The sequence below is a fragment of the Budorcas taxicolor genome, chromosome 2 (assembly GCF_023091745.1).
Source record: "Budorcas taxicolor isolate Tak-1 chromosome 2, Takin1.1, whole genome shotgun sequence".
NCBI lineage: Eukaryota > Metazoa > Chordata > Mammalia > Artiodactyla > Bovidae > Budorcas > Budorcas taxicolor.
The window spans coordinates 39,862,893-39,888,072 of record NC_068911.1 but is presented as its reverse complement, the minus strand read 5'-3'; the positions used below and the strand labels follow the sequence as shown (position 1 = coordinate 39,888,072).

Below are 25,180 nucleotides of genomic sequence, written 5' to 3'. Positions count from 1 at the left end.
AGACTCATCCGGAGCGTACCCATTCTTCACTCTGCACCCAGCACGCAAGCGGGGCTGGGAGGATGGAGGCCAGTGGCCTGCAGTGACCTCAGGTGGCCAAACACCGCCCCCCAACCCCATAGCCTGCTCCAGGCACGGTAACTTTACTCAGCTTTTAGCTTTTTGTTTCATTTTACAACTTTTCCAACACAAATTCTTCTAAAATTTATCTCTGACAGTTGAATACCACTTTAGGACTGTTCTTGTAACTGAGTGAAGTGCAAAGAACTGTTTCACTCCACTCAGAACTTGAGGAGCGGAGACTCCATGTTTTCCTTGTCCGCCTCGGGGCTCAGCAGGATCAGAGGGGAAGCCAAGTCTGTGAGCTGTCCCACCTTGTCCAGGGGCTTGGCCACGGCCTTCCTGTTTGCCTCTGGGGTGTTTGTCAGGAGGTCGACTAGGGGCCCAGTTTCAGACCGCGGGGCCACGGCTGCCTCGGGGCTCCTGTAGAAGTCAGTGAGCGGGCGGCCGTCCAGGGCTGTGGCCACAGCCTCCCCGGTGAGGCTGAGTTGATCCAGTTTGAGGTCCACGAGGAGAGCTTCACTGAGGGCTGTGGCTTCAGGGGGCTGCTCCTCGTCCAGGGACTTCTGTGGTGATACTTTGTGAAAAAGTAGAGTCACTCTTTTCTGGAGAAAAGTCCAGTGCCTGTGGCACAGCAGATGGTGAGCAGCTGCCGTCGAGGGACAAGTCGGGGCGCCTGGACGCAGGCTGGCTGTCACCCTCCCTGGCGGGTGCAGTTCTCACTGTGGATTTTTTCTGGGGCTCAGAAGAGAGTTGCCGAGCAGATGCAGGCAGGGGAGAAGCCAGAAGCCTGGCCAGAGTCGGGGTTGCCAGAGGCTGGAGAGCCGGCGGCCAGCAGGCGTGGGCAGGGCCGACAGGCACCTCGTGCTCATAGGGGTCCTCACGCTGCTGACAAGGCTCTGCGTGGCTTGAGGACCACCTCATGGGAGTGCTATGGGCCACCCTCCCCACCAACGTGCAGTACTGCGGCCACTGTGCCCGACAGGACTTTGGCGTCGTACCAGCTGGGGGCTCACCAGTAGAAAACCTGGGAATTTTAAATTGATTCATAGGGGTAGCCACAGCCTTTGTCTTGGGAGTTTAGGCAGGAATCGCGCCTTCTTGTACTCCCGGTCTTATCCCTTTGAGAAGACTGTGACAAACCACAGTGAGAGCTCAGCCCAGAGCCTCCCTGTTCCGGGGTCTGGGGCTGGGGGAGAGATGCTCTGGGGGCCCCCCTGGGCTGCTCCGCTGTCCACTCCGCAGCCCCTGGCCTCTGGCTTTGCCTGCAGGCCGTGCCCCTGGGGCTCGCCTTCAGGGGCGGCTGTGGCAGGGTGAGCCCCATTCTGCCCGTCTGGCTGGAGCTTGACCGGGCACTGTCCGCAGAGATGCCTGGACGTTCACTTGGTTTAGCTCTGCCAGTCTCAGGAGAAGCACACGCAGCAGAGCTCAGGCCCGAGACAGACCCTGACAAGGACCTTCCTGCCAGGCCGCCAGCACACCCACGTGGTTTTAGCATGGTTTTCTTTGGCCCAGACTTGTTTGGAACAGGGAGCAACCGCTTGCCTGGGACCAAGTGGCTTCCACTGGCTGGCACGCTGGCGACATCCCGGGTGGTGCTGAGCTTGTCCAGGGGCATGCTGCTGTGGGTGTCCTTTTCATTTTGGATTTTCATCCTGGGAGGACTAGCTGGTTTCTGTCTCGCAGGCTTCTCCACGGCCGAGTGAAGGCTCTTTCCTCGAAAGGACAAGGTTCGGGGCGGCAGTAACTTGCTGACGACCTTCTGAGCCCCGGCCTGGTTCGGAGGCTGAGCAGCACTGGGCTCTGCTGGCAGAGAAGGGCACGAGGCGGGTGGCGGCCCCAACGTCTCAGGGCAGCTGGTCTGGGCAGGAGCGGCTGGCGGGGCTGCGCTGGAGGCGGGCTGAGTGCCCCGGAGCGGGGATGCCCTCCAGAGGTCATCCGACAGGCAGTATGTCTCCCGCTTAAGTGACTTGGGGCTTTTCTTCACTTCATTTTCTCTATCAAAGAGGTTTATTTTGAATTTAGACTCCTGTATGAATCCTTCCACTTCCTGGCTCCCAGGGTCTTTAGACTGGGCAGCCTGGGCCGCCTTGGTTCTGCCGTTGCTTTGTATCTGGAAGGCCAGTAAGTGAGCTTCTTTATAAACTTCCACAAACTTTTCCCCTGTGAGCGGACTCCAGGTGGAGTGTCTTTCAGAAGCTGGCAAAGGAGGTTCTTCGGGAAGCTGATTATTTAAATCTAAGCTGGCAGCAATACATCTTTCTTTATGGCCAGTAGGTCCAAAAAAGACTTCATCATCTTCATTGGCACTTGAAGAAGACAACGAAAGGTCGAAGTCAAACTTTTCATCAGCCAACAGAAGAATGTCTTCCTTCTTGGGAGCCTCCATCTCCGCTTCTTGTGAGGGGCAGGCAGGCTGAAGGCGGCCAGGGCTATCAGAGGTCACAGCAAGGAGCAGGAGACAGAAGCGGGGCGGGTGTCGGAGCCCAGGTTCCCCCAGCCCCCCAGGGAAGCCGCCACCATGCAGGCCGCTGCAGCACCGGCCCAGAGCCCCCGCGACACCCCGCTAATAACTAGTTTTATACTATAATGGCCGTGTGAACATTTCATGTATGTATGTGTGTGTTTTCAGAACTCTTGGGTTTGTACCTAAGAGTGTGATTGCTGGGTCATACTACATTTAGTTCTGAGTGTTGAGTTTCAAATGTGAAATGCAAATAGGGCTTTCAAGAACTTTCTCCATATGAAGGAGTTAGGAGGTGCTATTTGCTGTCTGCTTTTGGAAACCTAAGTTAGTTTGTAATATAGGTTCCAATTGAATTAGTAAAGTAGACATCGCAAATGTGGTAGCAGTGGAGTGTCTCATTTGTACTAGAGGGATTTTGATTTGTAAGAGGTGACTGAGTGACAACAAGGAGAAGCCAGGGCCATTGAAAGAAAAATTTATTAATTTCCAGAGATGAGAGGGCATGTCATGCCACATAGGGAAGGTTTTGGTCAGGAGTCAGAAGCAGGAATGAGAGGAAAGCCTAGGTTGGAGCCTTATTCCCTGAAAAAGGCAAGGCAGAGCAGGGTAGAAGGTTTAGGACTGGCTAGTTTGAATAAACCCCGTGGACTTTGGGCTATGGGCTTCACTGATAGCTCAGTTGGTAAAGAATTTGCCTGCAATGCAGGAGACCCTGGTTTGATTCCTGGGTTGGGAAGATACACTGGAGAAGGGATAGGCTACCCACTCCAGTCTTCTGGCTTGGAGAGTGCCATGGACTGTATTGGTCTATAGAGATGGTCTCTAGTTGCTTAGCACCTGGCCTGGGATGACCAAGGCAGGGACAATATTGACTTCATCTTTGAGAGATAAATGAGTTGATGAATTTGCATATGAGAGACTGCTCCCTAGGAAAGTGATTACTATCATTGGGAATTAGCTAGTCTTGGAAAGGATAGTCTCTCCCTCCCCCAGCAAGATTTTTTTTTTTTTCCTAGCAAGATTTTTAAGATGGCAAAACATCATACTATACTGGGGAAAAAAATGATAAATGCATGGGAACATGGCTGGGATGATGTGAAGAAAGGACAGTTGTGAAGGTGGTACCTATTTTTTCATTTAGGATTTAAATCTCTTGGAAGCCTGGGAAAGAAAACCCCCCTGCCTTTCTCTCTCCTGCCGCCTGTTCAAGTCTGGCCATATTATTCTTTTAAACAAAAGAGTTATTAAAGTGTAGTTTAGAGAGGAGAGTGTTCCTTAAACCTTAGCTTTTCAACTTATTTACCTGTGGAATATTTTAAACTGGAATGCTTGGACACCACCCTTAGACCTGCTAAATTAGTCTTGGATAGGTTTCCCAACCTGTCATTTGAAAGTTTCACAGATGATTCTTATGGTTAGCCAATACCTACTGAGCAAATCCTATTGGCTAAACATAAAAGAGATGCCAAAAACTGAGCGAGGAGGTGATTGGAATTTAGGGTTAGACATGATTCCTCCCTTCAAGAAACAAAGTTCTGGGGCAAATTTTTTTTGACCCAAGATGAACCATGGGAGCCCCCTTGACCTGGACCCAATTGTGACTTAGCTCTAGCAGAAGCTCTGAGGTTCACAGTCTCCCACTGAAATGAGGCAGGAGTCCCCGAGTGTGACTAAGCTGAGGGGCAGTGTTCAAAAACAATGTTACTGGGTCCCTGTTCGTTCAGTGGTAATACTTTGTGATTGTTCCCTGCTAGCATTTGTGGCAGAACTTTACTGCCAGGGTCATGAAAGGACATTTAGTATATTAAAAGGTCAGAATTGCCCTTATGTTTGATAAACTTTACAAGGTATATCAGAAAGAGAGCAAGTGCAGAAGTTTGTGGGAAAATGTAGAGCCAGTGAAAGGAGTGGTATTCCAAGGAGAGGCTGCTTTCTAAGCCCATAGGAGTAGATAATTTTGGGATCCAGGGGAAACAGGCAAAGGTTGAATATGCTATGATTATCACTTTCTTACCCTCCTGGAATATGTTCCTTTTTGGAAACTGTGACATCTTCCACTGAGTTAATATTTTAAACAGTTCTGTGGAAGAAGTGAAAGGCTCTTTTCCCAGGTCTGTGGTTTGGCTGTAAATCCCCAAACCTACATAGCTTCCTCTCATTTGTCTTGGCAGGGGTTAGGGAGAGGGCAGAACAAGGGAAGAGTTGTCTGCATTCTCAGTTCTTTGATCATATAAGCTTTTTAAAATTTTATTTATTTGGGGTGCACTGGGTCTTTGCAGCACACAGGCTCTTCATTGCTGTGCACAGGCTGTCTCTAGTTGTGGTGAGCAGGGGATACTCATTTCAGTGGCTTCTTTTGGAACATGGGCTCTAGGGTACATGGGCTCAGTATGTGGCACACTTGGAACATGTGGGATCCTAGTTCCTGGACCAGGTATTGAACCTGTGTCCCTTGCATTGGCAGGCGAATTCCCAACCCCTGGACCACCAGGAAGTCCCCATATAAGGTTTTATTTACTATTGTATAATCCTGTTTGCTGCACTGCCAAAATTGTTGAAATCCAGAGGGGAAATGATTGCTTTACACCTCAAAGTATACAAAAGTCATTCTAGGTTATACTGCATTTCTGTCTACCACTGCTCTTTTTGTGTGATACATGTTTCTATTAATTTTGCTTGATGAATTTAAGGGGAGATTCCATGCAGATGTACAGGCCTCAGCTGCAAAACAACATTTTCCTTAATAAAGTTGATAATTTTGATGTTAAAATTAAGTCAGATCAACTTCCACATAATATTGTTAAGATAACAGTACTCCCCCAAGTAATTTACAAATCAGTGTAATACTTGACAAAAATCCCAATATTCTTTTTTCAGAAACAGAAAAACGGATCTTGAAGTTCATATGAAATTGCAAGAGGTCCTAAATAGCCAAAACAATCTTAAAAAAGAACAAAGTTGGGGGATGATTTCAAAATTTTCAACAGAGCTATGGTAATCAAAACTTTGCTACTGACATAAGAATAGAAATACAGAGCAGTGAAATAGAACTAAATGCCCAGAAATAAACCTATGCATCATGGACATTTGATTTAGACAAGGATTCCAAAACCATTCAGTGGGAAAGAAGAATCTCTTGAATGGATGGTGTTACGACAACAGAATATACACAAATTAACTCAAAACAGATCAAAGACCTAAATCTATGAGTGAAACCATAAAACTCTTAGAAGAAAACAGATAAATTCTCATGACCTTGGATTTGACAGTTGGTTTTTAGATAGAGCACTAAAAATACAAAAAAGCAACAAAAGAAAAAAAATCCATAAATTGGATTTCATGAAAATTTAAAGCTTTTGTGCATCAAAGAACACTGTCAAGAGATGGGAAAGACAACCCACAGAATGGAAGAAAACATTTTAAAATCACGTATCTGATAAGGGTCTAGTATCCATAATACACAAAGAACTCTTACCACTCCACAACAAAAAGGAACAACGTAATTAGAAAATGGGTACAGAACTTGAATAGACATTTCTCTAAAGAAGATATACAAATTACAAATGGCTAACAGCATATACAAAGATGCTTACATCATTAGTCATTCAGTTCAGTCGCTCAGTTGTGTCCTGACTCTTTGCGACCCCATGAATCGCAGCACGCCAGGCCTCCCTGTTCATCACCAACTCCCTGAGTTCACTCAAACTCATGTCCATCGAGTCGGTGATGCCATCTGGCCATCTCATCCTCTGTCGTCCTCTTCTCCTCCTGCCCCCAATCCCTCCCAGCATCAGAGTCTTTTCCAATGAGTCAGCTCTTTGCATGAGGTGGCCAAAGTACTGGAGTTTCAGCTTTAGCATCAGTCCTTCGAAAGAACACCCAGGACTGATCTCCTTTAGAATGGACTGGTTGGATCTCCTTGCAGTCCAAGGGACTCTCAAGAGTCTTCTCCCACACCACACTTCAAAAGCATCAATTCTTCGGCGCTTCAGCTTTCTTCTCACATCCATACATGACCATTGGAAAAACCATAGCCTTGACTAGACGGACCTTTGTTAGCAAAGTAATGTCTCTGCTTTTGAATATGCTATCTAGGTTGGTCATAACTTTCCTTCCAAGGAGTAAGCGTCTTTTAGTTTCATGGCTGCAATCAGATACCACTTCTCACTCACTAGGACAGCCAAGGGGGGGTTCAGGATTTGGAACACTTGTACACCCGTGCTGAATTCATGTTGATGTATTCAATAAAAAATTAAAAAAAAAAAAAAGTCAAGACCTCCAAAACAGAAAATAAATATTGGTGAGGATGTGGAGAAATTGGAACCCTCATTCCTTCCTAGAGGTCCAAAATGGTACAGGTGCTGTGGAAACCAGTTTGGTGGTTCTTTAACAGGATGATCATAGAATTACCATATGACTCAGTTATTCTATTCTTTGGTCTTTGCTCAGAACTGGAAAAAAAAAAAGGTGTTAAATCGAAAATGTGTACTCCTGCTCACAATAGCCAAAAGGTAGAAACAGCTCAAATGCTCATCAGTGGATGCATGGATGGACAAATATGGAATAAACATGTGATACATATAATAGAATACATGTTACAGTGTATATTTGCTTATTTTTGATGGTTATATTAATAGACCTTTTAATTTTAAAAGTTTGCCCAGTTAATGTAATAAGAATCAACTTTCAGTTCTTAGGAGAAAGCACTAATGATTGAAGGCCAGTTCTTCAATTTAAAACATTTATTGTGATGTGTATTTCTAAGAAAATAAGTAGTTTAAAGAATGTTCATGAATAAAAGTGTATCTACCATCCAGCCTAAGAAATAGAGCATTATCTTCAGTGTTTTAAAATTCTAATTTCCATGCTTCTCTCTTTCTAGCTCATCGGACGCCACCCAGCCTTTCGATAGCTTGAATGTGCCAAATTCTGTCCTGTCGGGGGACCTGCAACCCGCCTGCTTTCCTCACCACCGCTTTGTTCTTCTTCCGCAATTTAAGCGTCACCTCTTGAGAGGTTTACCCGCCAAACAGAACCGCCTCTTCTTTCACTAATGCTAGCCTCTGGTTTCCAATGTAGCAGGTAAAACACGTTGACATTACGCGTGGAACTTCGCCCCCCGGGAGGATAACTCGAAGGACTTTCGAATCAGCTGTGCAAGAGAATGTCAGCATTAATGGGCAAGCATGGCAGGAAGCTTCAGACAGTTGCTTTATGGATTCTGATATCAAAGTCCTTGAAGACCAGTTTGATGAAATCATAGTTGATTTAGCCACAAGACATAAGCAGTATCCCAGAAAGATCCTTGAATATGTCATCAAAATCATAAAGGCACAACAAGAGATTCTGAAGCAGTACCACCCTGTTGTACATCTGTTGGACCTAAAATATGACCCTGATCCAGCCCCTTGGTTGGAAAACTTGAGATGCAGAGGAGAAACAGTAGCTAAGGAAATCAGTGAAGCCATGAAGTCCTTACCTGCATTAATTGAACAAGGAGATGGGTTTTCCCAAGTGTTAAAGATGCAGCCTGTTATCCAGCTCCAGAGAGTCCACCAGGAAGTCTTTTCCAGCTGCTGTAGGAAACCAGATGGTAAAGCCGAGAGCTTTATAGCACAGATAGAAGCCACACCAGCAGAGACTTCTACTAGGACGACTACTGACTTGGTACTGAGAAGAAAGCGAACTAAAGACTGCCCCCAGAGGAAATGGTATCCGTTGCAGCCAAAGAGAATTGATCTTGATACATAAGCCCTTTTTGTTCATTTTAAGAGGTGAAATTAGGCACTGTCAACATTTAGATTACAGCCTAATGCCTGGACAGGACTTTGTTTAAAACAGCAGATAACTAGTGATTCCTTAATACAAGTATAGTAATGCTATGTTGGGGTGTGATGTAATATTTTCATCTGTAGTCCATGAAAAGCATATTGTTTGAATATTGACACAAAGCCTGTCCACAGTCATTAAGAGTACAGAGTTTTATTGTCCTTAAATACCATCAACACTTGGCTGCCTTACAGCTTTTGTGGAATTTCAGAAGTAACATATCCCACTGCATTTCCCAGATATACATCTTTGTTTAAAAAAGAGCTGTAACAGTTTATTTAAGGGCTGAAAGTCATCATTTCTGCACAGTAGCAGATACAGTTGTTTTCTTGGGTACCTCCCCCAAGGCAGTTTGATTTATCAAATTAACATGCAGATGACAAGACTGGCTTTGACTTTGTTACACTAAGTTCCATTAATTTGAATTTGTGGGATTAATTTTAATTTTTTTGGTTTTGTTTTATAAGACGAAGATGATTTGTGTAAGAATTTCTCTTAGAAAAACTTGCCATGTAAAAAAATAATAAAATAAAATTCTGATTTCCATTTGTTGCCTTCATATTTCATCAGGTAGATTGGTAATAAATATGCAGAAAATTCATGAATATGACTTTCCAAAAATTCACATGTCATATTGTCACATGATGTCACATTCATTCAGTCATATATCATTTATCACATCATTAAGTCACATTCTTGTGACTGGGTAACATTTTCATAGATTGAAAGCTCCATGTGATTAATAAAGGAACCTTTAATTTCGAACCTGAACTGGCCCCAAATAAACACTGAATTTACCTGTAGGAAGAAAACATTTATGAGTTACGTCCTAGGCATCTTCTTTGACCTTTTCCAACCATTACGTCATATTCATCTTTTTAAAAAAAATATTTATGTATTTATTTATTTGGCTGCACCAGGTCTTAGTTACAGCATGTTAACTTTTTTGGTTACAACGTGTGGAATCCAGTGCCCTAACCAGGGATTGAACTTGGAACCCCTGCATTGGTAGCATGGAGTCTTAACCACTGGGCCACCAGGGAAGACCCTTATATGACTTCACAGTTTCTCAGTCTACATCTTTCCCCTCAGTTGCTCTGTTTTCCTTATAATGTGTCTGCTGAAGCACATTAGATGGTTGGTTTGTGGAGTTTTCCACAGGTTTGGATTTTGCTTATTAGCATATTTGTAGTATAGTTTGACATGTTGCTCTGTCTTATATAGTTCCTGCAAATTTCCAGCTGGATCCAGAGACTTTATAGTCTTGCCAATAGATTAACTCCTAGTATCATAGCTTATTTATTTATCAGAAGGCTTACAGTGTTGGGTTTTGGTCTCTTTAAATGACAGCAGCCCTCCGTGCTCCGTGCCTAGGCTTCTGCCTCGTGTGACATTGTATAACGCTGATATTTGCTAAGCCAGCTGCACCATAACCACAAGAAGTGGTGATGTTCTGATTATAACTTTGGTTTCCTATATTGTCTGGAATAATTCTGTAAGGACAGCCTTATCTACTAGTATTTGGGTTCTTTGTGCTATAGTTCATATAGGAAAGGCAGGATAAATCTTTGATTATTTTCTTTATCCAGTTTTCAAATTAATGAATTGGTTCTCTGTCATTCTCAGAAGATTACCAGTTAGTTTTCTTTTTAAAATTTTTTTGTTGTTCAGTCACTAAGTTGTGTCTGATTCTTTGCCACCCCATGGACTGTAGCACACCAGGCTTCCCTGTCCTCTGTCTCCTGGAGTTTGCTCAGATTCATGTCCATTGAGTCGGTGATGCTATCTAACCATCTCATCCTCTGTCACCCCCTTCACCTTTTGCTTTTAACCTTTCCCTTTCAACCTTTTCCAACATCAGGGTCTTTTCCAGTGAATCATCTCATCCATCAGGTAGCCAATGTATTGGAGCTTCAGCATCAGTCCTTCCAATAAGTATTCAGGGTTGATTTCCTTTAGGATTGACTGGTTTGATCTTGCAGTCCAAGGGTCCCTGAAGAGTCTTCTCCAGCATCACAATTTGAAAGCATCAATTCTTCAGCACTCAGGCTTCTTTATGGTGCAATTCTCACATATGTACATGACTACTGGAAACACCATAGCTTCTAATATACAGACTTTATACAGAAAGGGATGTCTCTGCTTTTTAATACACGGTTTAGGTTTGCCATAGCTTTCCTTCCAGGGGGCAAGCATGTTTTAATTCCATGGCTCTAGTCACCATCTGCAGTGATTTTTGGAGCCCAAGAAAATAAAATCTGTCACTGCTTCCACTTTTTCTCCTTCTATTTGCTGTGTAATGATGGGACCAGATGCCATGATCTTAGTTTTTTAAATGTTGAGTTTTAAGCCAGCTTTTTCATTCTCCTCTTCCACCCTTATTAATAGGCTCTTTAGTTCCTCTTCATTTTTTTTAGAGTGGTATCATCTGCATATCTGAGGTTGTTATTTCTCTCAGCAATCTTGATTCCAGCTTGTGATTCATCCAACTTGTGATTCATGTTTTTAAAATACCATTATCAGTTTATAGATTAGTTATTTGGTGGACTTCATTCACTTCACTGAAGTAGCTATCCTTATTGAAACTCAAATTATTTCTTCTTTGGCCAGTGAAAGCCTCTCTAACTTGACTCCTGGATCCTTTTGACACAGTCCTCATAGTCATTGATCGCTTCCTGTATCTGTTGTAGAGGAGGGAGATTTTACCCTTATCCTCTTAGGGTTTTTTTTGGCAGGGCCTGTGAATTAAATTGACATGAGACAGATGAACAGGAGGAAAGTCTGCACAATTTATTTAATATAAACTTTATGTGACCCTGGAGCCCTCCTAAGGAGTGACGACCCAAAGAAATTATTAAATTTAGCTTGCTTTTATATTAAGTTGAACAAAGGGAGGTGATTTAGGAAGATGACTACAGTTTATGGGGAGGCTAAAAGAGAGTTATTTTTAAAGAGGCCTGTCTGTGTAGAATTCTGTCTCAACTTCTTGTCCTTGAGAATAAGAATGTTACTTTTCCTTCTGGTATAGGGAGGCCATCTCTCATACGGGAATTTCATCTCCTGCTTTTAAGAAAAAGAAGGAAGGTCAGGGTGTTTTTCTTCTATTTAATGTTTTCAAATGCCTTTAACTCAAAATATCCAGTATGCCAATGTGGCTTCTTTTTGGGTGGCACATTCTGAATTCCTCCACATATATTTAGATGTTTAGACTCATGTTACACATTTCTTGCTTCCAGACTTGGAATCAACTAATTCTCTAAGAAACCTTGGTTTCATTTAGTAGGAAATGGTATTTCAAGACCTCAATCTTGGTGTAAGGAATGCTGTTTGCTACTGGGCTGGGCGTTGTTTCCTGACCTTTTTAGTGATTAGAGAGGAGAAGTATATTTAAGATAAAATACCTTGTGAGTTCTTCATGCTGTTTCTAAGTTCAGGACTACAAGGTTTTTACTTAACAACTTCTGATATATGTATCTCCATGTCAGGAATCCTGATTTTCAAGGACATGGGGTGGATAGGAATAAGACATTTTGGAATTACTCATTAGTTTTATCCCACATTACACGTACAGCATCTATTTATAAAATGCTACCACAACTGGTTATGATTACTGAAAACATTACAGAAATTTTTTGCATGTGCTATTTCCAGTCTCCTCTTGCTTTTTTTTCTTACAAAGTATTCTATCTACATTGTCAGATTATGTAGCCATTATATAATATTATCTTTCTTCTAACCCTCATTTAGTCTTAGATCTACAAGGAACATATTTGACTCATCAGTTCCTTATGTTGATGTGTTCTACTCACTCTTGCTTGTTCTCTAGTATAGTCTTTGTTTAGCACTCAAGAGGACAATATTCCCTAAGTTTTGGCATATTGGGAACAGTTGGTGCTGTGAATACTTGAAGGTCACTTTTGCTAGATAGAAAATACTTAGATCACAGTTTTTTCCTTGAGATCTTAAATCTGTGACTCCATTTTCTTGCATAAAATGTTAACAAATTCTGATGAAAATTATTTGAAATGTGTGCAGGTAATCTCTTTTTGAGTCATGCGCTCATTGTTGTCTCCAGCGTTTACTCTGCTCCGGCCTCAGCTTCCTCCCCAGCGACTGTTGTCTGTGTGTGGTTTTTTCTTTGCCTGCCTTCAACATTTGTCACTTTCTCTTAAATAATTTTTATCTTTCTTCGTTTATTTTTGTTTTTCATTAAAGTCTTCCTTTTTTTAAACCTGTTATTCCTCATGTGAGTGAAAGTCGCTCAGTTGTGTCCAGCTCTTTGCAACACCATGAACTACACAGGCCAGAATACTGGAGTGGGTAGCCTTTCCCTTCTCCAGGGGTTTTTCCCAACCCAGGGATCGAACCCAGGTCTCCCACATTGCAGGCGGGTTCTTTACCAGCTGAGCCACGAGGGTTTCCATTGTGGGAAAACTCTTGGCTGTTCCTCATGAGTTAGTGTTCATTGTGTTTGCTTTCTTGTTCTTCTACTTTAATGTTTATTTCTGAAATGAATTTTTCCTTTTGTTTCTAATTCTTAAATTGTCTCTTCATTTCTGAATTTTTGAAAACCTGAGTTATGATGTTCGTTCATGGCTTGTATAATATTCTTAGTGATTTTAAGGTTATTTTGAAATAGTATATTACAGTTCTGATCCGTTTTTTGGAGTGTGTCCTCCTCCTGACATGCTTTTTTGTTTGCAGGGATGTTATTTTGCTCTTCAATTTCTTTTTCCTTATAGTAATATTATATGGTGTTTCACATCATTATACTTCATTTTTGGGTGTATTCATTTTTCCTGAACTGTTAGAAGGAAGCTTGATTCAGATAGCTTTCCTTTCTTTTCAGAGCTCTCTCTTCTGTTGTGTTCAGGCATTGTTAAAAAGAAAAATAGTGACTTTCTGAGATTTCAGTTTTGTTTCCCTCGCCCACTTTTATCTGGACCCTCTCTTTTTTTTCATCTTTATTGTCTGCTTCCTGCCCTGTTTTTATTCCATTGCCAGTAGTTTCTTCTCAGTGTGGGGCCCTTCTTGGACAGAAGCCCTTGGTGGACCAATTTGGAGAAGTCATAGATGCTAGACCCTTCTAGGCCATTCCACTGGCCCCTTGCACATATACTGCAGATGAGAGTAGGCAAAATCATTCCCAGTTTCAGTGGCTTTTCTCAAAATGGCTCAGTATACTTTTCAGTGAACACTTGTTGATTATTTGGGTTTTTCATCATCTCAGATTTATTGTGACACGCTGTTATTTATCTCTGCCTTCTCTAACATGGGCACTTAACACACGTGGGGTATGGCTATATATCTATCTGTAGTGGACACTGTATTGTGGGTATACAAAATAAATCTACCTGTGTTTTGGGGCCTCAGGTTCTTGCAGATACTTTTTCATCTGTTTTTGTTATAAATGTTTCATAAGCATTTGTTTTTCAAATCTGTGTTATGTAGTGATTTGGGAAGAACCAGAATGTATGAAAGGAATTACCTGGTAGCTCAGAAGGTAAAGAATCTGCCTGCAGTGTGGGAGACCCTGGTTCGATCCCTTGGTTGGGAAGACCGCTGTAGAAGGAAATGGCAGCCCACTCCAATATTCTTGCCTGGCAAAATCCCATGGACAGAAGAGCCTAGCGGGCTACAGTCCATGGGGTTCTAAAGAGTTGGACGTGACTGAGCGACTAACACTCAGAAGGTATGCGACCACTACAGTCATCTTCAGAGCCCAAATATTGATCTTTCAATGAACTGTTGTTTGAAGTTGCATATATAATTCTTAAAGGAATGTTTTGCATCTATGTTCATTGAGTTTGGCTTGTAGGGTTTTTTATGTGCTATTTATTATTAATGTTTATTTAAGGGTTATAATAAGTGCTCCCAGAGAACTTCCATGGATTTGGAGGGCCATTGTCCCATGGCCTGTTCAGCTCCATCTGTATTAAAGTAGTCAAGAGGCCCATCCATGCTGGTCCTGATGTTGAATTTATCCCAAATTATTTGTTGGATTGGCCAGACCCACTTTGCTATAGTCTTGTATCTTTCCAGGCTGATGCCCATCCTTTGCTTTCCTTCTGCAGGAGAACTCCCTCTAATCTGCTAATTCTACTTACTAAATTATGTTCCTCTGAATCCCATTTCTCATTAAAATTGAATTAATTTCATCTCATAATGCCTGGACTGGCAACTCTTTCCCCTGAGGCCCATTTCTGTCTTATGGGCCTTGTTTTTCCACCAGCCATGTTCCTGCCATTGTTTGCAATGGTCTAAACACAGTTAGGATACCCAAACTGCTCTACCAGCTAATCCTACAAAATTTTGGTTTCTTTAAAGGGATAGGTTGTAAAGTCGGTGACATTTGATTGCTATTTTTTCTAACCCTAGGACGGCTCCTCCCCGCTTGTGCTGTCCCCTCATTGTCTCTTGTAAACTGGCCAGCATATGGTTTTTGTTGTTCAGTCGTGTCTGACTCTTTGCAACCCCAAGAACTGCAGCATGCCAGGCTTCCCTGTCCTTCACTGTCTCCCAAAGTTTGCTCATACTCATGTCCACTGAGTTGATGATGCCATCCAACCAGCTCGTCCTCTATTGTCCTCTTCTCCTTCTGCCCTCAATCTTTCCTAGCATCAGGATCTTTTCCAATGAGGGGGCTCTTTGCATCAGGTGGCTAAAGTATTGGAACTTCAGCTTCAGCATCAGTCCTTCTGATGAATATTCAGGGTTGATTTCCTTTAGGATTGATTGGTTTGATCTCCTTGCAGTCCAAGGGACTCTGAAGAATATTCTCCAGCACCACAACTGGAAAGCATCAATTCTTCAGCGCTCAGCCTTCTTTATGGTCCAGCTCTCACATTCATACATGACTACTGGAAAACCCATTAGCTTTGACTTAAATGGACTTCTGTTGGCCAAGTAATATTTCTGCTTTTTAATATGCTGTCTAGGTTTGTCATGGCTTTCCTTCCAGGGAGCAAGTGTCTTTTAATTTCATGGCTGCAGTCACCCCACCGTGATTTTGGATTCCAAGAAAATAAAACCTATCACTGGTTCCATTGTTCCCCATCTATTTGCCATGAAGTGATGGGAATGGATGCCCTGATCTTACTCTTTTGAGTATTGAAGTCTAAGCCAGCTTTTTCACTCTCCACTTTCACTTTCATCAAGAGGCTTTTTAGTTCTTCTTCACTCTCTGTCATAAGGGTGGTGTCATCTGCATATCTGAGGTTATTGGTATTTCTCCCAGCAATCTTGATTCCAGCTTGTGCTTCATCCAGCCTGGCATTTCACACGGTGTACTCTGCATGTAAATTAAATAAGCAGGGTGACAATATACAGCCTTGATGTACTCCTTTCCCAGTTTGGAACCAGTCTGTTATTCTATGTCCAGTTTTAACTGTTGCTTCTTGACCTGCATTCAGATTTCTCAGGAGGCAGGTCAGGTGGTCTGGTATTCCTATCTCTCTAAGAATTTTCCAGTTTGTTGTGATCCACCTAGTCAAAGGCCTTGGCTAGTCAATAAAGCAGAAGTAGATGTTTTTTTGGAACTCTCTTGCTTTTTCGATTATCCATCGATGTTAGCAATTTGATCTCTGGTTCCTCTGCCTTTTCTAAATCCAGCTTGTACATCTGGAAGTTCTCTCTTGGTTCACGTACTGTTTGAAGCCTGGCATGAAGGATTTTGAGCGTGACCTTGCTGGCATGTGAGATGAGTGCAGTTGTGTGGTAGTTTGAGCATTCTTTGGTGTTGCCCTTCTTTGGTATCAAAATGAAAACTGACCTTTTCCATTGCTGTTGCCACTGCTGAGTTTTCCAAATTTGCTGGCATGTTGAGCGCAGCACTTTCACAGTATCATCTTTTAGAATTTGAAGTAGCTTAGCTGGAATCCCATCACCTTTGCTAGCTTTGTTTGTAGTAATGCTTCCTAAGGCTCACTTGACTTCACACTCTAGGATATCTGGCTCTAGGTGAGTGACCAATGCTGTCTTGCTTATCCGGATCATTAAGACCTTTTTTTGTACAATTTTTTGTATTCTTGCCACCTCTTCTTAGTATATTCTGCTTCTGTTAGGTCTTTACTGTTTCTGTCCTTTATTAAGCCCATCTTTGTATGAAATGTTCCCTTGGTGTCTCTAATTTTCTTGAAGAGATCTCTAGTCTTTCCCATTCTGTTGTTTTCCTCTATTATTATTATTTTTTTGTATTGTTTACTTAAGGCTTTCTTCTCTCTCCTTGCTATTCTTTGGAACTCTGCATTCAGATGGGTATATCTTTCCTTTTCTCCTTTGCTTTTTGTTTTTCTTCTTTTCTCAGCTATTTGTAAGGCCTCCTCAGACAACCATTTTGCCTTTCTTTCTCTTGGGGACTGTTTGATCACGGCCTCCTGTACAGTGTCACTAACCTCTGTCCATAGTTCCTTAGGCACTCTGTCAGATCTAACCCCTTGAATCTATTTGTCACTTTACCATATAATCATAAATTTGATTTAGGTCATACCTGAATGACCTAGTGGTTTTTAGTACTTACTTTAAGTCTGAATTTTGCAGTAAGGACTTCATGATCTGAGCCACTGTCAGCTCCAGGTCTTATTTTTGCTGACTGTATAGAGCTTCTCCATCTTTGGCTGCCAAGATTATAATCAGTCTGATTTAGGTACTGACTATCTGGTGTGTAGTGTCATCGTCTGTGGTTTAGCCTCTATCTTTGTCCCTTGCCTTTCACCACACCCTCTACTTTCTTGAGAGCACCTTTGAGCTTGAACTGTCTGTTGCAAATGAAATCAGTTCCTTTGGAGGAAATTAGGAGTCAGTGCTTTCTGGCCTATTTCTACCCCAGGCAAAAATGTCTAAGCTGGGGCTGTAGAGCTGTGGGTAGAACAGTGGTAAGCTGGGAGAGGGAAGGCAGCGGCCTGGGGTCCACTCAGCTCGCCCCTGAGTTAGGGGCCGGGCAGAATACGGGAGTCCCGCCCTCCCTTGATCACACTCAGATGGGGTGTGTGTGTGTGTGTGTGTCCCGCCCTCCCTTGATCACACTCAGATGGGGTGTGTGTGTGTGTGTGTGTCCCGCCCTCCCTTGATCACACTCAGATGGGGGGTGTGTGTGTGTGTGTGTCCTGCCCTCCCTTGATCACACTCAGATGTGTGTGTGTGTTAGTTGCTCAGTCGTGTCTGACTCTTTGCGACCCCATGGACTGTAGACTGCCAGGCTCCTCTGTCCATGGAATTTTCCAGGCAAGGGTACTGGAGTGGGTTGTCATTTCCTTCTCCAGGGGGTCTTCCTGACCCAGGGATCGAACCTGGGTCTCCTACATTGCGAGCAAATGCTGTACCATCTGAGCTACCAGGGAAACAGGCAGCTGGGCTTTTCAGATTGCCTTTGTTCACTTAGTAATGTGCATTTAAGGTTCTTGTATTCCTGTGTCTGTCTCTCAGACTTGGGGACAGTGATTTGCCCTGTGTCTTCCTCTTTATGGATCCAAGAAAAGTTGTTGATTTTCAGTCAGTTCAGCTTTTTACTACTTGTCAGGACAGAGTGGTGACATCCAACCTCCTTACGTGCGGAACTAGAAACCAGAAGTCCTGTTGCTGGTAGATAAGAAAGTAGTTGACCCTTGTCAGTTAATCTTATATTTCCAACCTTGTCACAGTAATTTATTAGTTTGAGGAGGTTTTTTTTAATTGTTGTTAATTCTTTGGTATTTTCTACATAGATAATTCATGTCATGTTATTTTATTTCTTCCTTTTTGATTTGTGTAACTTTTATCTCCTTTTCTTGTTGTATTACCTAGGACTTCCAGTATGATGATGCATGGGAGTGGTGAAAATAGACATTCTTACCTTCTTCCTGATCTTAGTGAGAAAGCATTTAATTTCTCCCATTAAGTATACTGTTAGCTGTATGGTTTTTCATTGTGATAAAATTTATGTAATATAAAATTTACAATTTTAACCATTTTTAAGTGTACAGTTCAGTGACATTAAATGGTTTCACGTTGTTGTACAACCATCACCACTACCCACACAGTATCCATTTTCAGAACTTTCATATCATTCTGTTCTTCTGGGTACCTTGGAGTGAAGTTGCTGGATCATAGTAATTCTGTATAATATTTTTGAAGAATCTCAATACTGTCTTCTGCTCTGGCTGTACCATTTTGCATCCCTATCAGTGGTGCATAAGGATTCCAGTTTCTCCACATCCTTATAAAACTTATAATTTTTAAATATAGTAGCCAGTCTAATGGGAAGATAGTGATAGTTCGTCACAGTTTTGATTTGTAGTTCTCTCATCATTTTCCATGTGTTTATTGATCATTTGCTTATCTTTGGAGAAATGTCTATTCAAGTCCTTTGCCCGTTACAAAAAGTTTTTTTCTTTTCCCATTTAAAAAATTTGGTTGTTTGATTTTTGTTGTTGAGTTGTAGGAGTTCTCTATATATTCTGAATACCAGACTCTAATGGGATAAATGATTTCCAGGTGTTTTCTCCCCTTTTGTGGTTGTCTTTTCACTTTTGTGATAGGTCCTTTGCACAAAAGTTTCTAATTTTAATGAAATCCAATTTAGCTGTATTTTGTTTTGTGGGTGATTTTGGTGTCATATCCAAGAAATCCCTGCCAGTCCCAACGTTGTGCACTTTGTGCGTCTGTCTTTATGCTAGTATCACGCTGTTTTGATTACTGTAGCTTTGGACAAAGTTTTGAAGTCAGGGAGTGTGAGACCTCCAACTTTGTCCTTTTTCAAGGTGGTTTTGAATACTTCGGCGGGTGGGAGGGGGAGTTCCTTTGATATTCCATATAGAAAATGATAAGATAGGTTTTTCTATTTCTGTGAAAAAGAAGTCACTGAGATTTTGATAGGGATTGCATAAAACAGGTAGATCACTTTGGGTAGCGCAGGCCTGGTGTGCTGCGATTCATGGTGTCACAAGGAGTTGGGCACGACTGAGCGACTGAACTGAGCTGAACATCTGATTAAAGCTTCCAGCCCGTGAGGTACGGCGTCTTTCTGTGTCTTCGTGTGTTCTTTTTCAATTCCTTTCAGCAATGATGCTTACTTTTCAGTGTGTTAAGTCTTTCACTTTCTTGGTTAAGTTTATTCCCAAGTATTTTAAATCTTTTGATGCTATTTTAGTGGAATTGTTTTCCTAATTTCCTTTCAGGATTGTTCATTGTTCAGTTCAGTCGCTCAGTCGTGTCCGACTCTTTGCGACCCCATGAATCGCAGCACGCCAGGCCTCCCTGTCCATCACCAACTCCCGGAGTTCACTCAGACTCACGTCCATTGAGTCAGTGATGCCATCCAGCCATCTCATCCTCTATCGTCCCCTTTTCCTGCCCCCAATCCCTCCCAGCATCAGTCTTTTCCAGTGAGTCAACTCTTCACATGAGGTGGCCAAAGTACTTGAGTTTCAGCTTTAGCATCATTCCCTCCAAAGAAATCCCAGGGCTGATCTCCCTCAGAGTGGACTGGTTGGATCTCCTTGCAGTCCAAGGGACTCTCAAGAGTCTTCTCCAACACCACAGTTCAAAAGCATCAATTCTTCAGCACTCAGCTTTCTTCACAGTCCAACTCTCACATCCGTACATGACCACAGGAAAAACCATAGCCTCGATTAGACGGACCTTAGTTGGCAAAGTAATGTCTCTGCTTTTAAATATGCCATCTAGGTTGGTCATTTTAATTTCATGGCTGCAGTCACCACCTGCAGTGATTTTGGAGCCCAAAAAAATGAAGTCTGACACGGTTTCCACTGTTTCCCCATCTATTTCCCATGAAGTGATGGGACCAGATGCCATGATCTTTGTTTTCTGAATGTTGAGCTTTAAGCCAACTTTTTCGCTCTCCACTTTCACTTTCATCAAGGAACTTTTTAGTTCCTCTTCACTTTCTGCCATAAGGGTGGTGTCATCTGCATATCTGAGGTTATTGATATTTCTCCCGGCAATCTTGATTCCAGCTTGTGCTTCTTCCAGCCCAGCGTTTCTCATGATGTACTCTGCATATAAGTTAAATAAGCGGGGTGACAATATACAGCCTTGACATACTCCTTTTCCTATTTGGAACCAGTCTGTTGTTCCATGTCCAGTTCTAACTGTTGCTTCCTGACCTGCATATAGGTTTCTCAAGAGGCAGGTGGTCTGATATTCCCATCTCTTTCAGAATTCTCCACAGTTTGTTGTGATCCACACAGTCAAAGGCTTTGGCATAGTCAATAAAGCAGAAATAGATGTTTTTCTGGAACTCTCTTGCTTTTTCGATGATCCAGCGGATGTTGGCAATTTGATCTCTGGTTCCTCTGCCTTTTCATTGTTAGTGTGTAGAAAACAACTGGACTCTCCTTTTCTTTGTTTACTGATGCTGTACTCTTTTATTATTTCCTTTCTCCTGCTAGCTTTGGTTTAGTTGCTCTTATTTCCTTAAGGTATAAGTTAGACTACTGCTTTGAAACTTTTCTTCTTTTTTAATGGAAACATATATAGCTCTGAAGTTCCCTCTTAGCCCTGCTCTTGCTGCATCCCAAAGTTCTGGTGTGTGTGTTTTCATTGGTCTCAGTGTGCTTTCTAATTTTTCTTGTGATTTCCTTTTTGACCTATTGGTTGTATGAGAGCATGTTGTTTAACTTCCACATATTTGTGGATTTTCCAGTTTTTTTTATCCATTCACCCTTCAGTGGACGCCTAGGTTGCTTCCACGTCCTGACTGCTGTGAACACTGGGGTACCTGTCTTTTTGAATTGTGTTTTGTCAGTGTGTATGCCCAGTAGTAGGATTGCTGGGTCATAGGATAGTTTCAGTTTTTTAAGTAATCTTCCTGCTGTTCTCCATAGTGGCTGTATCAATTTACATTCCCACCAACCACACCCTCTCTGTCATTTACTGTTTGAAGACTTTTTTGATAATGACCTTTTTGACTGGTGTGAGATGATACCTCTTTGTAGTTTTGATTTGCATTTCTTTAATAATGCCTGACTGATGTTGAGCATCTTTTCGTGTGTCGATTGGCCTTTAGTTGATTTTTTGTAGTGATACATTTTTGTGTACATTTTTGTAGTGAGCATATGGGAAAGGAGTACATCCAGGCTGTATATTGTCACCCTGCTCATTTAACTTATATGCAGTGTTCATCATGTGAAATACCAGGCTGGATGAAGCAGAAGCTTCATTTCTGGGAGAAATATCAGTAACCTCAGATAGGCAGATAACACCACCCTTATGGCAGAAAATGAAGAAGAACTAAAGAGCCTCCTTGTCCTTTTTCTGGGATTCCAACTCATGTATATTGGATTGCTTGTCAGTGTCTGATGCCTTTTTTTCCTCTATGGCCTTTATTTGAACAGTTTTCAGTTGCTGTTTTTGAGTTGTATGATCTTTTTCAGTGTTGATCTGATGTTCATCCCAGATTGTGTGTTTTGCATTTCAGATACTATTATCATCTCTAAAAGTTCCATCTAGGCCTTTCTATAGTTTCTGTTTCTCATTTATGGTCACATCCCCTCTGCTTTCCTGAGCATACGGAGCGTGTCCTTGTCTGATAATGCCTTTGTATCTGTCACTTCCAGGTCAGCTGCTGTTGATTGCTTTTTCCTATGGTCATGAGTCATGTTTTCTTCTTTTTCACACGCCTGGTCTCACCGCCCTTCATTGCCTGCTTGTGTTAGTAGAGCGTTACTACCCTCCTTGCCAGCTAGCCTGATGCCAGCCTTTGTCATTGGAGGGGCTGAAGGAGAAAGGGCCTGTGTCCTGGTGCCTTGCGCTTTGCTCATTCCTGTTCTGTGACATCGGCTGAGCCCTAGAGAGCTTCTGTGGCACCTTCTCAGGCAGTGTCCTAGCGACCAACTCAGCAGCACTTGCCTGAGTGCCAGTGATGAGGCTCTTCATATATTTGAAAGGGAACAGGCACTGCCAGGCATGTTCCGCGGGTACCCGAGTTGGTCTCCTGGCAGCTTTCTGGTGAGTTCATCAGCCCTTCCACCCTGGGGCTGTGCAGAACTCTCTGCAGACAGTTTCCAGGCTGATTGTGTTGGCAGCGTCTCAGATGGTTCTCAGCCTGGTGAACTTCACCATCCCGTAAACTGCTGTCTCAGCTCTGAATCCTCTCTGCACCCTAGAGTATTTTATACCTTTTGGTTCATTTTAGTCAGTTCCTATAAATAGTTAATAGCTCTTTATGCTAAACTCTCCTTGTTTAAAATACCTTGTGGTTTCTGTCCCCTGACCAATAGGCCTGCCCATTTCCTTATTGGATACTGGACATTATGTATTTATGTTGTTTTGTCGAATTCCTTCAAATAGTATTTATCTTGGTCTGGCACACAGTTAAGTTCCTTGTCATCAGTTGATCCTTTAGAGAACTGCTCCTGAGCTGTGTTAGGGTGACCCAGAGCTGCCTTTGGTGTACAGATAATTTAGCCTCATTACTAAGGGTGAAGCCCTTCTGGGGATGCCAGGCAGTACTGTGTGAATGAGGGAGCCGTTCCCTGGTGGCTTGTGGGGGCACAGTTTATTCCTGTTTCTGTGTGAGCTCCGGAGGTGGTTCTGTCCGCTCCTTTCCAGGGATTCTTGTTCCAGCCTCCTCAGTTTTTCTCACACAGGTGCAAACTTGTCTTTAGGTGAAGACTTGAGGGGGTGCCCTGTAGAGCCTGGAGCTCTGTTTTCTTTACAGTCCCTGCTCCCCACTATTCTGTTCCACACATTCTAGCCACTTGGGCCTCCCTGACCTCCCCGTGTCTCCTCCACGCACAGGACAGCTGGGTCTGTTTCCCTTCCCTGCACTGTAGCCTGGAACCCACGTCGGCTGTGGCTGGTCACGGAGCCCCGAGCTCCCTGGAGGTCCAGTGGGGAAGACGTGACACCGTCACTGCCATGGGCCTGGGCTCACTCCCTGCTCAAGGAGCTGAGATCCCTCGAGCTGCATGGGTGCCCCGCGCGGGCCCTCCCACCCCGCACCACTGGGCCCGGGGTCTTGGTCTCCCTCCCCTCTCAGATCCTTGTCTCGCGCTCATGCATTGGCTGAAGACACATCACACTGCCTCTTGCCTGGTCTCCTGATTGTTTAGGGGCCCCTCTTACTCTGTCTTGAAAAAGTGAGTAAAGCACACACATGAAACAGCCTGTCAGGAGCTTGATGAAACTTCAGGACAGCTGAGTGTCCTATCGCTCAGCTGACATTATTAACGCTCCCCTTTTCCTTCTTTTTAAACTAGTCACGTGTGAATGGGACCAGCGAGATGGCACAGGCCGTGAGGGAGTGACATGGTGGCAGCTTGGTTTGTTCCTGCAGCAGATTTGCATTTTAGAAGCTTCCTGTGCCGTGTCATTTGTGGGCTGAGGCTCCTGCGAAGATCAGTGTCTCCTCATAGGAGCCCAAGTGAGGAAACAACCGGTTATCAAGGCATTTGCACAGGCTGCCTCTGCGGCCTGCTACGACTTCAGCAGTCTTTGGGCACTGGGGACCCAGACCGACAAGGCCACCCACCTCAGGCCACTCTGGCTTTGGCCGGAATGAGCCGGACTGGACTCATTCCTGGTCTCCTGAGGTCATCGCTGCTCCTGCCTGAGACCCTGTCCCTTGACCCACGACTGTGCTTTTATGCAGGCCCTGGGGGAAAGCGTCTGGAAAGCCAGCCTCACAGGTAAGTGGACGTGTTTTCTATGCTGGTATAGACATGGGGTGAGATCAGTGCCACTGCCCAGAGCCCTGCAGTTCCCGAGGAGGCGGACATCTCTGCCAGGCTGAGGAGCCTGGCCCAGTGCAGAAGCTTCCTTTACTCAGTCGTCTGGGAGGACCACGTTGCGTTCCTCTTGGGTGAGATGCTCACACTTAAATGGGCTGAAGAGGCTGCAGCAGCTACAGCCCTGGTTCTGTCCAGCAGGCCGCTGACTGGCCTTCATCTCGTCCCTCAGCCAGGCCGTGCCCAGGTGCTGCTGCGTCGGCCCCAGGGGACGAGGCCGAGTGTACAGCGGTTGTTGGCGGTGACCGTGGGCAGGAGAGAGTGAGCAGGGAGACAGTGATGGGACGAAGCCTGCTGCTGAGTGGGGTGCCGCAGTGGGTGGCGTCTGGGCCGAGGCTCGAGTCAAGGGAGGGGCGAGCCCTGCGGCCTGAGGGAAGGAGCAGTGCAAGAGGCCCTGACGCAGGAGCCGCGGGACACCTGTGTGGAGACTGTCAGTGTGAAACATTCTAGTGTCTGTAGAGAAGCCCCAGGCTTGTCCCGGGAGAAGCACAGCAGGTACTTGGAGTTTTCAGAAAATAGCATCGCCACCTGCCCCCGAGTCGCCAGAGAGGAAAGAGGCTTGGAGCTGGCCGCCTGCAGGCCCCAAGGCCCCTTCTCTAGGAGCGAGGTGGTGAACCTCAGCTCAGGACAGGTGCTGCCGTTCTCTGAGGGGTGCAGGACAGCCTGTAGAGCACGCCCTGCGCCATCTTCACCTTTAAGACTGGGGTGATGAGAACAAATACTCTAGGTTTCAAACAGGATACAGAGATCTTCAGTCCCAAAGACGTGGTTGGGCAGAGAGGATGGTCTGTTTCCTTCTGATCTTCTCTCATTGGCTTGCATTCTCTTGCTTTTTACCTCAGAGATGTCCACGCACAGCCTGCTAGTCAGACCAGCTTGCCTAGGTACCCACCAGAGCCTCCAGCTCTCTACTTCAGTGATGCATTCCAGGTAACAAACAGACTGCTTCTGGCTATGGAATTGCTCACAGCAGACCGGTCCTGCCGAGGACTCAAGGCACCTGCTCAAAGGACTGGAGCGCCACCCTGGGACCCGCAACACAGAGGGGAGCTTGAAGAGGTGAGTCTGCCTCCTACACCAGCCTCTCTGTTGGGGGCTG

At 43.9% G+C, this 25,180-nt stretch overlaps 2 protein-coding genes across 2 annotated transcripts; one reads left to right on the top strand and one right to left on the bottom strand.

Moving 5' to 3' along the window:
- Window positions 1-281: 281 nt before the first annotated feature.
- On the bottom strand, window positions 282-2,449 carry LOC128043250 (G2 and S phase-expressed protein 1-like). The gene is given in 5 exon segments (XM_052635556.1): window positions 282-621; window positions 623-878; window positions 881-968; window positions 970-1,134; window positions 1,136-2,449. Coding segments are annotated over 5 exon segments (2,163 nt in total).
- A 4,427-nt stretch (window positions 2,450-6,876) lies between these two features.
- On the top strand, window positions 6,877-8,740 carry LOC128060080 (kinetochore-associated protein NSL1 homolog). The gene is made up of 2 exons (XM_052652325.1): window positions 6,877-6,885; window positions 7,607-8,740. The coding sequence occupies exons 1-2, from the start codon at window positions 6,877-6,879 to the stop codon at window positions 8,276-8,278; spliced, it is 681 nt and encodes a 226-aa protein (XP_052508285.1). The 3' UTR covers window positions 8,279-8,740.
- The last annotated feature ends 16,440 nt before the right edge of the window (window positions 8,741-25,180 follow it).